This window comes from Meles meles, chromosome 4 (assembly GCF_922984935.1).
Source record: "Meles meles chromosome 4, mMelMel3.1 paternal haplotype, whole genome shotgun sequence".
NCBI classification, from domain to species: Eukaryota; Metazoa; Chordata; class Mammalia; order Carnivora; family Mustelidae; genus Meles; species Meles meles.
In genome coordinates, this window is record NC_060069.1 from 152,250,952 (window position 1) to 152,267,146 (window position 16,195).

The 16,195-nt window shown below is 42.1% G+C and overlaps 1 protein-coding gene across 2 annotated transcripts; it reads right to left on the bottom strand.

Annotated features, from left to right (window-relative positions):
• Window positions 1-330: 330 nt before the first annotated feature.
• On the bottom strand, window positions 331-15,376 carry MIS18A (MIS18 kinetochore protein A). 2 transcript variants are annotated; one of them, XM_046001397.1, is made up of 5 exons: window positions 15,029-15,376; window positions 12,612-12,678; window positions 8,096-8,218; window positions 5,498-5,594; window positions 331-4,190 (listed from the first exon to the last, which is right to left on the bottom strand). In XM_046001397.1, the coding sequence occupies exons 1-5, from the start codon at window positions 15,372-15,374 to the stop codon at window positions 4,110-4,112; spliced, it is 714 nt and encodes a 237-aa protein (XP_045857353.1). In that variant the 5' UTR covers window positions 15,375-15,376; the 3' UTR covers window positions 331-4,109. The 2 variants fall into 2 exon arrangements, with proteins under 2 accessions (XP_045857353.1, XP_045857354.1); XM_046001398.1 differs by lacking the exon at window positions 8,096-8,218.
• Between the last annotated feature and the right edge of the window lie 819 nt (window positions 15,377-16,195).

Consider the following 16,195-nt stretch of genomic DNA (forward strand, 5'->3'; position numbering starts at 1 on the left):
CGAAATGAGGCCAGTTCTAGTTCAAATCACAGGTGGGACGTCACCCCTCTGACCCCGCCCTTCCCGTTGCCGTCTAATTATCACAAGAATTTAGACAAGTGTACACGTTCTGAAGAGACTACAATTACAAAGGTTGACCTTGACTGCCTGCCGCTGTGATCACCTGCCTAGATAAACCCCTGCCAGATAGATGGAACTCAGCTCTTATTAAACAAAATTAGTGATCAGTACCCAAAACAAGTCTGGGTTAGATCAAAGACTAAATGATCTTCCCTCAGTTCAAAGCAATTGCAAATGCGCTGTCTCTGCTGCTTCACGGGCATGCAACCGCCCACCCATTTATTCAGGAAGAACGTAAAGAGGTATACAGACATATATATACATAACATGGACTATTTATACAAAATTTTAAGTCATTAGCTTTCAGGTACCTCTGCTTTTTCTCCAGGCGGTGAAGAATGTGGCTGTAATCACTAAAATCTTAAGACACAGTGTTTCATTTTAGATTTATTAAATGAAAAGACGTTAGGATGGAATCTTCTGGGTGACAAAAGGAGAATTCGTTTTCCTTCCCTTAAACTTCAAAACAAACAGTATGGAGGGAGATTCAAAATACACAAGAATGTCCTGGGAAACCAGCTGGTGGCAGGGTGAAGGGGACATTTGGGTTCTTTAGCATGTGCTGATTTTTCTGGTAGAAACACTCCCAAGCCACGGCCAACACAAAGCTACCAACAATTTAACAACCAACTCACAGAATTCCTGACAATTTAACAGCTGGCTCTCAGATCCTGCACGCCCTGGAGCCAGACGGAGGTAACTGATTTAAGATTTCGCTCACACCTTCCCTCTTATTTGACAAGTAAACTCAGTTGTTAAGCCACTGAAAGTGTGAATTTCATACAATATGACTGCACTTGAACAGGTTTTAAAATAAATGTTTCCTTAAAAATAGGTGTTCACTAAAAATCAGGTATTTAATAATGCAGAAACATAGTTATGAAGTAGTTTAAGTGAAAACAGTATGTTTGGTATGGTTCTAAATTTGCATATAAAAATGATTACAAAGATACACCCCAAAAAGTGAATCATAATTCTTTTAGTTGTGAGATTATGTGCTTTATTTTCTTCTTTGTGCCATTCCTCTATTTTTCAAAATTTCTGCAATGTTCATATGTTGTATTTGTAATTGGAGAAAGAAGTAAGTGGTAATATATATATATTTTTATTATGGTGTCTCGGATTTCTCCCTTTATACTTCTAGAATATAGAAGGGGATATAGAATGGGGATACTAGGTAGGAAGGAATCAGATCAACTCTATTCTAAACAAGGCTATAAATCACCATCATTTCATTTTTGTGATGCTTTACTGTTTTCAAAGCACTCTCATAAGCATGACCGAATTTGATAATCTGTGATTCAGGGGAAGGTTATTATAGCCTCATTTTATAGACGAGGAAACAAAGGCTCAAAACGATTAAATAATTTGCTCAAGGTCACATGGCTGAAGAAAGCAGTTCGACTGGGATCCTGACCCAGGATTTCTGCTACCTGTGAGACCATCCCTCAAACACAAGCTGAGGGGTCTCGATCATAGCTTCTTTGTTCAAGAATTTCCCACTAAATGCCTAGACCCAATTCTGCAAGGAAGCATTCTCCTGATTCTGCCCATTTTAAATGTCCAGAGCTTGACTAGAACCATCCAGACAGGGCGCATTCCACCCCGGCGCGGGTGCTACACAGAGCAATGACCACAGTGGGCTCTCTAGCTTGGAAATTTACAAACACGATGAGAGCATTTGCTGAGGACAGAACCCACGCTTGGATGAAACTATAATGTTCTATGCAGATGTGGTTAGAAGGATCTAGAAAGGCCATGTAATAGGTCCTGGTATCAGCTTCCAGAGCTTCTCCCTAAAGAACAGGGGAGTGCCCCTCTATGGGGATGGCTGACAGGACAAATTCTGGGTAGATCTGCCTGAAGACTGTTTGAGTCTTATGCAGTTTGGGCTGGAATGTCCATGTCTTGCTTCAGCACCTGCATTCCTGCCCACAAGCCGTGCTTCATCAGAACTCGGCAAGCAGCAAAGAGAGCACATTGTTTTTCAGTTACAAGGAACAGAAACAAGAACCCATTGCCTCAAGTCTTGTAGGTGACAGGATGTGGATACATAGGATGCGTTTTTACAGCAGCATTCTGAGACCTCAGGCAAAAGCCAGGAAAGCCAGGCTTCCCAGCCTTGGGGGAAACAGGAGAGGCTGGCCCGGAATGGCGGGGGGGGGGAACCCCTCCTCCTGCAGGTGTCACAGAGCGGCACGCAGGGGAGACAAAGTATTCCCACCCGGAGGCCTCGAGGTGAGCAGTCCGGGAACCTGAGCAGCTCTCTGGCAGGAGCAAGAACATCCCTCAGTGACATCACGGGCAGAGGACAAAGATGCAGACTCTGCCTTATGGAACGCAACTGTCTCCTGGGATCTCCTGCCGGGGGGCTTCAGCGCAGAGCACGTGATACAAGCGTGTGCTTTCCATCTGCACCCAGGAGTGTTCCGTTAGCTTCACCTGAAGGACAGCCTGACAGGAAAGGCAACTGTGGGGATGGCTAATCCAAGCCCGCACCAGAGGCAGACCAGAGCACCTGAGCTGGGCTCGTCTCCTGATCCACAACAGACGCTCAGTCAGCACTGTGGGTCTGAGAAATGATTTTTCACTGGTGAAATGAGTAGTTTTCAAGATGCGTGGATTGACTAGAAATCCTGCCCCAGTAGGAGCAGAGTAAAGGAATTAGGGAGCCAAACCACCTGTCTTTGGAACAGCCCTGAACGTGACTGCGGGCCTGCTGCTGCCGCACAACCAGGAAGTCAGAGGAATTCCTGCTGTGGCCGCACTCGCCCATCTGCTCCGAATGAACCCGCGTGCAAGCTGCCCTGAAGCACCTGAGGGGACAGACACTGGGAACTGCCTCAAGCTGACCGAGGCAAGACGACTGTGTTGTTGCCAGCAGGGACAAGTATGTGCTGTCTCGCCACCATATTCTACCTGGTCGCAAGTCTGCGTGAAAGGAGACCAAGGAGGCTCACTAATCTCTAATTACCAGGGCTTACTGCCAACCTATCAAAAATAGTAACTGTAAATGAGTCAGTCAATCCTTTTGTTGGGATACCTTTAAGTATTCTCAGAAATAATTACGGAACTCCTGAGCAGAAACTGAGTTGAATTACCCATCCATACTGAGTACTAATGTTGTGCGGCCTCATCTGGACCCAAAACCAGAAAGGCGCCTGGAGAAATCTGGGGTTACCTGTACATTCCTAAGCAGACTTTCATGGCGTCAGGCTTTCTGAATTCAATTAAATACCACAACTCAGTTTTGTTGCAATCAATCTTAAAATACTTTGTTTTCATCTTTAGTTTCCTCCTGATTTTAAAGATAGCACAGGCTTACTCTAAGTCTCATATTACAGAATACTGAAAAATCCCCAGAACCCCGCCCTCAGAGAATGACTACTGGTCTCTTTGGCAAATTCTATTCCAGAGTTTATGGGGCATATAGTAGGAAACAAAAAGACCCAGAGGAATTCTACTACCATGAGACTATATGCTGTTCGGCTCCTGTGCAAGTTTTCAAACAGTTCTGACAAGTGATTCGACTGACCAGTTTCTTCAGAGACCTTTATGCATCCATTTTCAGAGTCAATAACATAGTCAAACGCCTAAGATTTTCTTGCCATTCAATATTAAATATTTCCCAAAGTATTAAAGGTGAATGAAAATTTTTTTAAAGGAAATGAATAATGAATTCAGTACAGAGAAAAGAGTTCAGAAGATCATGGCAGTTTCTTATCAAAACAAAAGCTACTAAATTCCAGTTTCAGCAAGTATCATAAAATGGCTTTAAATTTCAACTTCAGGAAACAACCATCTCTTTACCATTTACTATATTGTAAAGTAGTTCTACAATTCTTCTCACTTGATCAATACAAGAGAATATACATACAGCCATTCAGAATTCCTTCCGTTCTAGGTGAAATCAAATGACGACCAGAACTGCTACATATGAAAGAAGTGTCCATCGGCAGGGAGTCCAGAGTGGGGGCGCTTGGAAGATTTCAGCTTTTGCAACTGGTAAAGGACAATTTTGATTCAACCTCCCATAGCTTCGTTTGTAAGGCTTTCAAAACATCTTCCATCTGTTGAATTAAAAAAATATTTTCAGATACACATAGATTATGATTAAAATCTTACCTGATTAAATGATTAAATATGCATCATTAACAAAATTTATGAAAAGTTATGCATTTATATACACATATATATACATACACACACATATATGAATTTATAGTGGAGTATTATACTGCCATAAGAAAGGCTGAGATCGGGGCGCCTGGGTGGCTCAGTGGGTTAAAGCCTCTGCCTTCAGCTCAGGTCATGATCTCAGGTCCTGGGATCGAGCCCTGCATCAGGCTCTCTGCTCAGCGGGGAGCCTGCTTCCCCCTCTCTTTCTGTCTCCCTCTCTGCCTACTTGTGATCTCTGTCAAATAAACAAATAAAATATTTAAAAAAAAAAAAGAAAGAAAGGCTGAGATCATGCCATTTGAGACAACACGGATGGATCTACAGGCTATCAGGCTAAGTGAAATAAGTCAGGCTGAAAAAGACAAATATTATTGATTCCACTCATAAGTGGAATCTAAAAATATGAATAAACAAACAAAGAGCAGAATTAGACTTGTAAGTACAGAGAATAAACTGACGGTTGCCGGGGGCGGGGGAGGTGTTGGGCAAAATGGGTGAAGGCCTCTAGTTATGGAACGAGTAAGCCACGGGAGTAAAAGAGTATAAGGAATACAGTCAATGATATTGTAATAGTGAGGTAATAGGACAGACAGTAGCTATACTTGTGGTGAACAGAGCATAATGTATCAACTTGTCAAAACACTTAAGTTGTACACCTGAAACTAATGTAATATTGTGTGCCAACTATACTCAGAAATAAACTCAAAATAAACAAAAGAAAAATAAGTTAACAACACACAAAAAAAGTTATGCATTACACGTGAAAGCGTTTAGAGGCATCACTGAATTTTATGTAAATAAGGCATCGTTCTCAACCTCCACCTAGAGCTTCTATCCACTCCTCGGTACCCTGCCTATCTGCCATGGGAAGATGTTAACATTCAAAAACACTTGCAGGTTGTTTAGACCAGAAGAACTGAATCAAATGAAATATAGTTTACTAGTTTCTGGACAAAAATGGTTTTGACTGAGACATGAGATGTCTTATAATTTTTTTGATAAAGCTTTAGCATAAGCCGTAGTTTGGCTAATCCCCAAAATCAACTTTATTAACCCCTAAAATAAAACAGGTGCTCTCTTACCAGGAAAGTACTGAGACCAAACCAGACGCCATTCTGAGGGTTGTCTGCGCAGGAGCACTTGCTCACTAATAGGAAGTTGTTCATACAAAGATATAAAAAGTACAGAACAGAATTACCTGCTTTAGAGACTTTTCTATTTCAACTCTGCTTTCGAGATTAAAAAGTTCTTTATCTTCTGACACGATTTGCTTTTCCGAGGACCCTAAAATATAACTGTGGTATAGCACAGTACAAAGTTAAAATATGAAAAAGCAGCAAATATGAAATTCATGTTAGTTAATAACATCAACTCTATCTTACACTATATATTGGTACCAAATGAACACAAAATAACGTTTTTGCTACTACTAACTTACACAGGAAGTTGTACCACCTAAAATCAAGTTTTTCTCTAGAATACCCTGGTCCAGATATTGCTATATATTGTCCAAAATTCTAAGTATTTCATTCCTAGAACAAACTTGGTCTTTAGTTTAACCGAGTAGCAAAACACTGACACTCATAGTTCAAAATTCCTTTTTTTTTTTTTAAAGATTTTATTTATTTATTTGACGGACAGAGATCACAAGTAGGCAGAGAGGCAGGCAGAGAGACAGGAGGAAACAGGCTCCCCGCAGAGCAGGGAGCCTGATGTGGGGCTTGATCCCGGGACCCTGGGATCATGACCTGAGCCGAAGGCAGAGGCTTTAACCTACTGAGTCACCCAAGGCACCCCTCATAGTTCAAAATTCTATAATTAAAAAGTTTTAAAAGATTCTGAAGAAGCCACTGCTTTTTTGCTTTCTATATGTTTTTGGGAACATGGGTACTTTCAAATTTGACTTTCAGTAAATAACATACGGAGTCAATTCTTGGCTACTTGGATTTGCCAACTTCAACAGATATCCCCAAGTTATGTTTTGCTCAGCTCTCCGGGGTTAGGAGATGCCGTGGTGTAGAAAATATGAGAGAAGAGAAGTGTTGGCCTGGAAACGAGGAAAACAGGCTCAGTGTTGGTTACCCAGTAAGTCTAAACAGGAAACAAGAAGGTGCTAGTGCTTCTCCGAAGAAAGCCTGATGAATGTGCATTTCTTCCAAAGTCTTTCATCACACACAGCCATTTCAGCAGGTCACTTCTTTCGTCAAATAAGAACAAGCTTCCCTTGGAAGCCTTAGTGATTATATTTCTGAAAAATGGCATGGGAGGTAAAATGGCAGAAGGCAGTTAACATCCTGTTTAGGAAAGAAGAATGCCATGAGGTGGGAAATGAAATGGCGTGGAGTAATTTACAGAACTGTAAACAGGGGCGCCCGGCTGGCTCAGTCCGCAGAGCATGCGACTCTCAATCCTGGGGTCATGCATTGGAGCTAACACTGGGTGTAGAAATTACTTAAAAATAAAGTCTTTAAAAAAAACCCCAAAACTGTAAATAAACACTTCTAAAACCAACCAGGTTCCTTGGCATTAAAATTCTTTTCATCTTGGGGTGCCTGCATGGCTCAGTCGTTGAGCGTCTGCCTTCAGCTCAGGTCATAATCCCGGGGTCCTGGGATTGAGTCCTGCATTAGGCTCCTCGCTCAGTGAGGAACCTGCTTCTCCCACTCCCACTCCCCCTGCTTGTGTTCCCTCTCTCTCTATGTCTCTCTGTCAGATAAATAAATAAAATCTTAAAAAAAAAATTCTATTCTTCTTAAACTATTCTTCTTTCCTGAGGTATAAGGTTTTCAGGCATCTTTAAAGGCTTGAGGGTTACATCTTTTGCAGGATAAGTGAAAATACATTGGGGTCAAATGAATGACTTAATTTTATGTTTCCTATTTAAAAAGGCTCGTGAATTAGAAGGCCACTAAGATGCCTGAAACTCTTGGGTGCCTGGGTAGCTCAGTCAGTTATATGTCTGCCTTTGGCTCAGGTCATGATCCCAGGGTCCTGGGACTGAGCTCCATGTCAGGCTCAGTGGGGAGCCTGCTTCTCCCTCTCCCTCTGTCCCTACCCCCTGTTCATGCATTCTTTCTCTCTCCGATATATAAAATCTTTTAAAAATAAATAAATAAAAATTAAAAATTAATAAATAAAAGCTATCTGAAAACTCTTTAACTGACATCTGTCATCAGCCTCCTATCTGCCTTGTTTCCAAATGTTTACTTTTTATAGAAATCTTAGAGAATGAAGGCACTTCCTTGCATGCCTCAGAAAAAAAACAGGTGATTCCTTACTAGATGCAAGAAAATAAATAAAATCTTTAAAAAAGATTTTATTGGACTTTGTATTTCTGCTTTTCCAGAACACCAAAGGGACTTCCTTCCTAACCAGTTTTGAAATTCCAAATCCTTCATATTCTAGACGGCTAGAAACTTGGGAGAGGGGGGTTGGAATAAAACGGATGACACATACTGATCTGCACAACTGCTTAAAAAATCCTCTTCAATTAAATCAATTTTTAGGGAAAACTGAACCTATTTTTATTCTGAAAAAAAAAAAAAAAAAAAAAAAAAAAAAAAAAAAACATACTCACAGTGCTTTCTCCTTACACCTTTTGTCTGATTTTCCAATACCAAATACATCAGGTCAAAACAAACAAAAAATCACTGGCTCTACTGTCAGAAATTATTACTTGAAAATATATTTTAACCAAACTGTGTTGATTTAGTTCTGATGTTTTCATACCAATTTTTCTGCAAACAACTTTCCAAGAAATCAGTTACCAGGTAATTCATTTATTCAGTACACTTACCTTTCAATGGCTTCAACACTGAGGCAAAACAAGTCTCTCTTGTAGTCTAGGCTCTTGGGTGTGCACCTGTACACGTAGCCAAGCCTGAGCGAGCACCCCGTGCAGGACAGGGCCTCCAGAATGCTGCACGGAGGAAGGGCCATTGCTTCAGCCAGGGAAGGGGCAACTCGTTATCGCAAAAATCCATTGTTAAAACCCATAAACGCTTAATATTTAAGTTGCTAAAATATGTTATTCCAACCCTACTAGGTCATATGTAATGTATAAAGAAGGAAAAAAATAACAGTAAAATATTTATATTAAAAATGTAGACAGTCACCTCCAGGCTACACTGCCTGCAGCACCTAGTGACAGCGGACACGCAGGAAAGTGACAAGGGACTATACAGATGCGGTGTTTTTCTAGAATGTAAACACCTCTATCTGGTATTAAGAAAAATTATCTAAAAATTAAAAATAAGACAAGGATTCCACATGCCCTTTTATTGTCGTACTGTCCAACAAGCCCACCAAGAGTCATGAACACTCAGGGGCAAAGAGGCAGATTCTTTCTGCAATGATCCCGGGAATAATATTTTCAGTCTGTAGGCTGTGTGGTGTCTGTTACAATGACTCACCTCTACTATTACAGCACAGAAGCAGCCACAGATAATACATAACTGAATCCACACCGCGTCTATGTTCCAATAAAAATATACTTCCAAAATAAGTGCCTGGCCCATGGGCCACACTCTGCCCTCCCGGAAGGTAAACTGGTTGCTCACTACTACTGATTAGGGTCCAGACTCTCCGAAGTTAGATGATAACTTACAGAAAGGAGATTAATAAGACTGACAATTTGTAAAATCAGAAATAATTTTAGTCTGGTAGAGACACAAATGTTCTCGGCTAGTAGAAAAGGTAACCTCAAAGGCTGAGGCTCTGTTGTCCTGCAGGACAGTAACTAGATTGGTTCTACAGAGAGACTCCTTCCCTAAACCAGCTTTGCCAGGCTCCGACTCCCCCAGTAATGAGTTAAATAAATCTCTGACGTGTGCTCATCATGTATCTGTTAGGGTTGCCTTTCTCTTTTTTTTTTGAAGATTTTATTACTTATTTGACAGAGAGATAGAGAGCACAAGCAGGAGGAGCGGCGGGCAGAGGGAGAAGGAGAAGCAGGCTCCCCGCTGAGCAGCTGAGCAGAGAGCCTAAGGCAGGACTCGATATCCCAGAATCCTGGGATCATAACTACCTTTCTCTCTCTCTCTCTTTTTTTTTTCTCTTAAAGATTTTATTTATTTGACAGACAGAGATCACAAGTAGGCAGAGAGGCAGGCAGAGAGAGGGGGAAGCAGGCTCCCCACCAAGCAGAGAGTCCTATGCGGGGCTTGATCCCAGGACACTGGGATCATGACCTAAGCCGAAAGCAGAGGCTTTAACCCACTGAGCCAGGCGCCCCTACCTTTCTTTTTTTAACTTTGACCTAACACTCTTCTATCCACTACAGATATGTTGCACACAGACAATTCACAAATATTTCACTTGATGATCCAAGTTCTCCCCATAATTGTTCCTTCATTCTAGTTATTCCTCATCCCAGGCTCTGCATATTTGAATATATTCTCCCCCACCAATGTCAATTCATGTCTTCTGAAAATCTTAGAATCCAGTCACCCAAATGCCCTGTCAAGCTGACCTATCCAAATTTGCCACTCTGTGAGTATCTATAATAAATCACAGTCCCAACACATAGCATATTGATAACTGAAGATTTAAATCTAGGGATCATAATACAACATACATCACAAAAGATGGCAATCATTTCAAAATTCCTAATGGTATTAAGCCATTTGTAATAACTGCAGAGCTATTCCTGTTATCCAAAAAATGGAGCCAACCAAGACTCAGACAACATATTAGAGACTGCATCATTGTTTACCTAAAGACACTGACTTTTTTAACTACTGCAGCTACATATGGAACAAAGAACAAAATGCCCAATAAATGATAAGTCCCTACTGGTGATATAATTAGCTAGATAATATGCCACTGATCATATATTAAGTCTCCATATGTTTTTATATTTTTAAAAATATTATATATAAAAAAATAAAATATAAATAAAAATAAAAATATTATATATTGTTAATAGTTCAAATTTATAGTTATTTTTTATATTTCTTAGTAAAGCCCAGGAGGGACCCTATCCATACTACCAAGAGTGAAGAGGAAAATGTCCATACTACATCTTGAACCTCATAATCCTTATGTGGCTGCCATATACAATTACCAAGATTGTGAACTAACATATAATGCAGGTGTAATCACCAAAAAGGATACTTAAATAAACCTAAAATACAGAACACACTGATCAACAGAAAACAGTGTCTTATCCCAGATTTACCCAAATCAAAAAACAGCACTGAGGAATACACACGCAAACCCGTTCACACCTCCAGAGTGACCCTGAGGAACAATGGAGAAAGCAGCGACAGTTATCGCTACGTCCTTCTGCTTTCCCCACTGGCCAGGATTTGGCCAGAACTCACCCTTAACGCTGAACAATACTGAGAAAGCAGTGCCAGAAATCCTAGGGTGATTTTTCAAAGAAAATGAGTTTTTGAAGAAATGAATGAGCATGTAAGAACCTTAACGAATGACAGAAAGAACCCAGGAAACGGCGCTGCTACCTTCACAGCACTTCTAAAACCCACGAGCACCCTTGCTGGCCAGCTGCGGAATGGCTCAGGTGGCTATCCGGTCAGACAGGCCTATCAAAAACTTACGAGCATCCCAAGGCAATACGGTATTTCCCCAAGTGCGGAATATGGGACCCTAGTGAATGTCTTGAATTTAAATTTATGTGGCAAAAATGATGGCTTCGAGTGACACAAGTGAACAGGACTAAATAACAACGGCTCACAGAGTAAGAGTCAACTCCTCTTTTCGTTTCCCTATCAATCCCGATTATAAAAAGAAAGTCTCAGTCCAGGGCTAGGAAATCTTTAATAAGAATCTCACAGTGCAGATCTCTTAACAGTGAGAATCCAGACCTTAGGTTCAGAACCAGCCTGGTGGTAGCATCTCCGCTAGAGTTTAATAACATTTGTTTTCACTGTGGTTAATTTCTAGTTCAAGCAAATGATATGGCAGTAATATATCAGATTCCTTTTGAAATAAATTTAAATAAAAATCTGGAGTCAATGTAATGAAAGATATTAAGTACATGATAGCAAAGCTGGTATGTGGATATGGCAAAATGGTGAAAGTGGCTTCAAAATGACTAAAATTGGAAGGAAAGAAGAAAGAACACTTTCTAAGAAGGAAGAAGAGATGGGCACCTGGTGGCTCAGTTGGTTAAGCAACTGCCTTCGGCTTGGGTCATGATCCTGGATTCCTGGGACTGAGTCCTGGATTGGGCTCCCAGCTCCGCAGGGAGTCTTCTTCTCCCTCTGACCTTCTCCCCTCTCATGTGCTCACTCACTCTCTCTCTCTCAAATAAATAAATAAGTAAAATCTTTAAAAAAAAAAAAAAAAGAAGAAGAAGAAGAAGGAAGGAGAGACACGGGCACCATCCTAGCTCTACTAAACAGTCCTATGGTTTTAGCAAATTTCTAATCTCGCCAGGCCTTTCTTTATCTACAGGATGAGAAATGATTTAAGGCTGGTTTTCCAGACTGAGGTCCCCTGCGTCCCCGCAGCACCGTTTCCATCACATCCACATACTACCTGTACTGTTATTAATTTAATTCTCCTTAAAGAGGGTAATTTTTTAAATTGAAATACACTTAATTTGAATAGGACACTCCGGCACCACTTTAAAATGAAAAAACGAGTATTTTAAAATACACACTAAAAAAAAATACATGATTATTAATTTCCATTTAGTCGTTTGTATACCACCTAAAGTTACTTAAGACAGATCAGTTAAGACACACTTTGGGCAACAATTATACAGGCAGAGCCTTCCATTCAGTTTACTGAGGATGTGGCTTGTAGCAGTGGGTGGCAGGTACGCCAAGATGGTGATCCCTTCAACCCCTGGAGCAGCAGCACAGGCCCCGGACTGCTGGAGCCCCCGTGCTGGTTGCTTCTGGCCTCGTGCAGCCTTGTCTGTTTACCTCAACTGGCCACATGTCCACGCGTGTGAGTGTGATGCCAGCATTTTCTATGGGTAACATAACATTTAAAAAAAGTAGGTAGCATTGGTCTAAGGCACCCTTTGGCTGGGATTTTATGATACTGATAATTTCTTTTTCTACTTTATTTTCAATTTGCTTTAGCACTAAGCCCAAAGACCCAGAAGACAGTGTCAGAATGTGACTTTAGAAATTCAGAAACTCTTTCATCACAGTATCTAAAAATGACCACCATCACTCAAAAATTCTTACAGTAAAATGACTGATTCTATATCGATCACCATGAAGAAAGTTATATCCCAATTACTCTTACTGGTAATGACTTTATTAAAGATTTTTAGTTGAAAAGTAAACATTTTCTCTAAAACATATATTCACACAGATAATAGCCTTACTCACCAACCATTTTCATTTTTACGTTTGGATAGTATCTGTTCCTTATCCACAGAAACATTACAGGAAACACCTAGAGCAAAGTAACAATAACGTATTAACGTGGTTTGCTATAATATACCTGCAAATATTTAAAGAAACTTTAACTCAATTTTTACTTTAGCACTCAGAGAACCAGAAAAAATAAGAGCCCAGAGTCACATATACACAAAGGTGGTTCAAAACTAAATGTACAAAGGTCTTCTGGAAAAAAAGATGGCAGAATGAGAGTTATTTCTTTCTCTTCCCTGAAATCCACTGACATTAATAAAATGAGTAAAATTAGCAGGGAAAATTCAACAGCCAGTAAAACTTGAAACAATTAGAACCTCAATCACAGACTACCACGAATACCTGCAAGGTATAATAAAAGTGGGAAAAATCCCAGAAAGATGCTAAAAGCCCCAGGCTTTAAATGCAGAGTTCTTAGGGACCTGGACAAAAATCTTTTATTTAGACCATGACTTGGATGGGGTCTCAGGTGACCCCAGAAGCAGTAAACATTTCCAGAGGATCCAGGTCCAGGATGCACTAAAGGAAGGGATAGGGGATGGAGGGAAATGAAGAAGGGACATCACACCTAAAACATCCACACTAACCTCAGGGCCTTTGCACTAGCTTCTCTCTGCCTGGAAAAAGCAAAGAGCATGACCCCAGAATTGTACATGTAGTCAAGTTGTCATTCATGTATAAAGACAACAGAAAGACATTTTCAACCATTCAAACTTGAAGTTTTCTTGGGGACTGGGGTGGGGGTGAAGAGTGTCCATTGATGATAATGAAATAAACAACTCAGAAATGAGAAAGCTATTAATAAGCTTCCTTGTTTAATAAGAGTCCTGGAGTTAAAAAACAAATTCAGGGGCACCTGGATGGCTCAATGGGTTAAGCCTCTACCTCCAGCTCAGGTCGTGATCTCAGGGTCCTGGGATCGAGCCCCGCATCAGGCGCTCTGCACAGTGGGTAGCCTGCTTCCTCCTCTCTCTGCCTGCCTCTCTGCCTACTTGTGATCTCTCTCTCTCTGTCAAATAAATAAAATCTTTAAAAAAAATTCATACAGAAGTTATATTAAGGTTCAATGACCATGCTATGGCTACAGAACAGAATAAGTGTTATAAACCTTGACAAACTAAAAATATTCAAACTAACTCAAACCGAGGCAGGAAGGAATAGAAATTAACCCAAGAATTCATTTCTTCATCTTTCACGGCAGCAGTGGTGAAGAGGGGGAGTAAATCGAATTATCTAAAGCTGGTAAGTCTTTAAAATTTAAAAACTGATAACAGAAAAAGTAAATGTGTTTATATATATATAACAAAAAAAAAGAAAAAAAGCATGGGCAAAAGATAGAAGAGAGACTGTAAAAACAGAAAGTACAAATAAAATGAAAGGTTTAACACCAAATGTATTATTTCTTGCCTACTAAGAAAAAGAGATTCTCCTACACTATCAAAAATCTCAACCCAAGTACACACTCTTCTAATGGCAGCAACTCTGGAAACAATCTAGACCTCCAACAACAAACACAGATTGGGAGGATTAATGGTATCTCCATGGTGAATTTCTCCCAAATATTTATAGAATTCAGAGCATAAACATGACCTTGAAAACCACAAGTCCAAAAAGAATAGCCATTTTTACTGCCATTCAGAAAAATACATGCGAACCACTCCCCTAAATAAATACTATGAAATCAACAATGTGAGGGAATAGCGGAGAAACACAGAGGTAACTGGCAGAGCAGTATTAGAAGCTAGATTTCAAGCCACCTTCTTGACTTGTTTACTATTAACTCCTTCCTCCCTAGTTTTGAAGAGACTGTTAGTGTTTTTATTACAAGTTTCCTTAAAAAAAAAAAATTCTGAGAGTAATGTGTTCTGACAACTCTATGGCTAACACTTCAGAGTAAAAGCATCCCCTAACACAACTAATAAGATAAGAAAAACCAACCCTGACATCCCCCTGCAGGAATCAGGTAGATGGAAACCTTCATTTCCTAAATAAACCGTTAACATATTATTTACGAATTAACAGCTACTATTTTCTGTGGGGAGTAACAGAAAGTGGCAACATCCCAAATGCTTACAGTTTAGGTCATTTTTTACTGAGCGATGCTCACAAAGACGCCGATTGAATCGCAGCTCTGGGCCGGGGGGAATCCCAGAAAAGGACCCATCATTCGTGAGCCCAAGGTGCAGGGGTGATCCTCCTCCTCCCTTTTTCCTGGGACCGCCGACCTTCTAAGATTTTTCTGCTTTTAAAAACCCTGGACGGCCCCAAAACAGCCCCCTCCCCTTCTCCTCCGGGGCCGTCCCGGTGCGACACAAGCTCTTCCCCTCCCCCTCACCCCCACCCCCACTTCCCACCCAGGCTAGGCAACTGACAGCGCAGCAGGATGCAGTTGGTGTCCTCCTGGCTCGTCACCCAGCTCAGCGAGTCGCCCAGCGGCCGCCTGCAGCCGGAGCACAGAAACACCAGCGGCCTGTCCTCCTCCTCGGAGGGTTCCGCAGCCTCCTCGCGCCGCGTCCCCCCTGCACAGGCCACCGACGCGTCCCCGCTCACGGAGTTCCACATGTTTGCCCACTTCTGCAGCAGCTGGTGACGGCTCGAGTCGTCCGCGAGTCGCCTGCCCAACAGAGAGGAGTCGCTCCACTTGCCCTTGTCACCGCCACACGTACAGCTCGTAGAAGAGCATCCCTTGCAACAACTGGAAGACCAAGCGCCCGCCATTTCTCCAAATCACCCGCGTCGCGGAGCGCCACGGGAAATGCGCACCTGCGCCTGCGCGGGGCGGGGCAAGGAGGCGGAGGCCAGAAGGGGGTGGGACACGAGGGGGCGGGGTCTGAGAGAGAAGAAATGGCGGACAGCCTGCTACGGCGCATGCTCCCTGTCGGGCTGAGCCGCGCGGGTTCATCTCCGCGGCTGTCAGATTTTTCCATCTCTAGGAAATTGAAGCTGCTGGAGATCCGGCGGCCAGTCTACGTGGGGAGCGGTATTGAGCCCCTTTACTAGTTACGAAAGTGAGTACGCCGCCTCACACACCACCCAGGGAAGAGGAGTTGGGAAACACATCCGCTTCCTACAGCTTCATTCCCTCCTCCATGCTGCAGCCCCTCAGACTTCAGGCGCCCGAGGGTCACCCGGAAGCTGGTGAAAACAGACGTCTCGGCCCTGTCCTCCCAAATCCGGTCAGTGGCTCGGGTGGGCCACGACGCAGTAACCACGAAGCAAACTGCGGAAAGTCCGTTCGCTCTCCCGGACTCTGATTCTTCGTGGACTGAATGGGTCGGTACCGCACCGGGTTCTTCCGAGGATCCAGGGAGACGATGGGCTTGGAATGCTCTGAAGTGCCGCGTCCGCGTCAATTAGCCTGCAACGGGGGGGAAGCTGCCTTCCCTCCGTTTTTGTGTGCAAGCAAGCTTGACCTCCCTGGACCGCCCTTTTCAGGCGCAGTAATACCTCCGGTACCACCCGCATCTGTTCTTTAAGTAAGTGGATAGTAACGCGGAATTCCAAGGGATGGTCGCCTTGCCCCAGACTTTGGGTGTTTA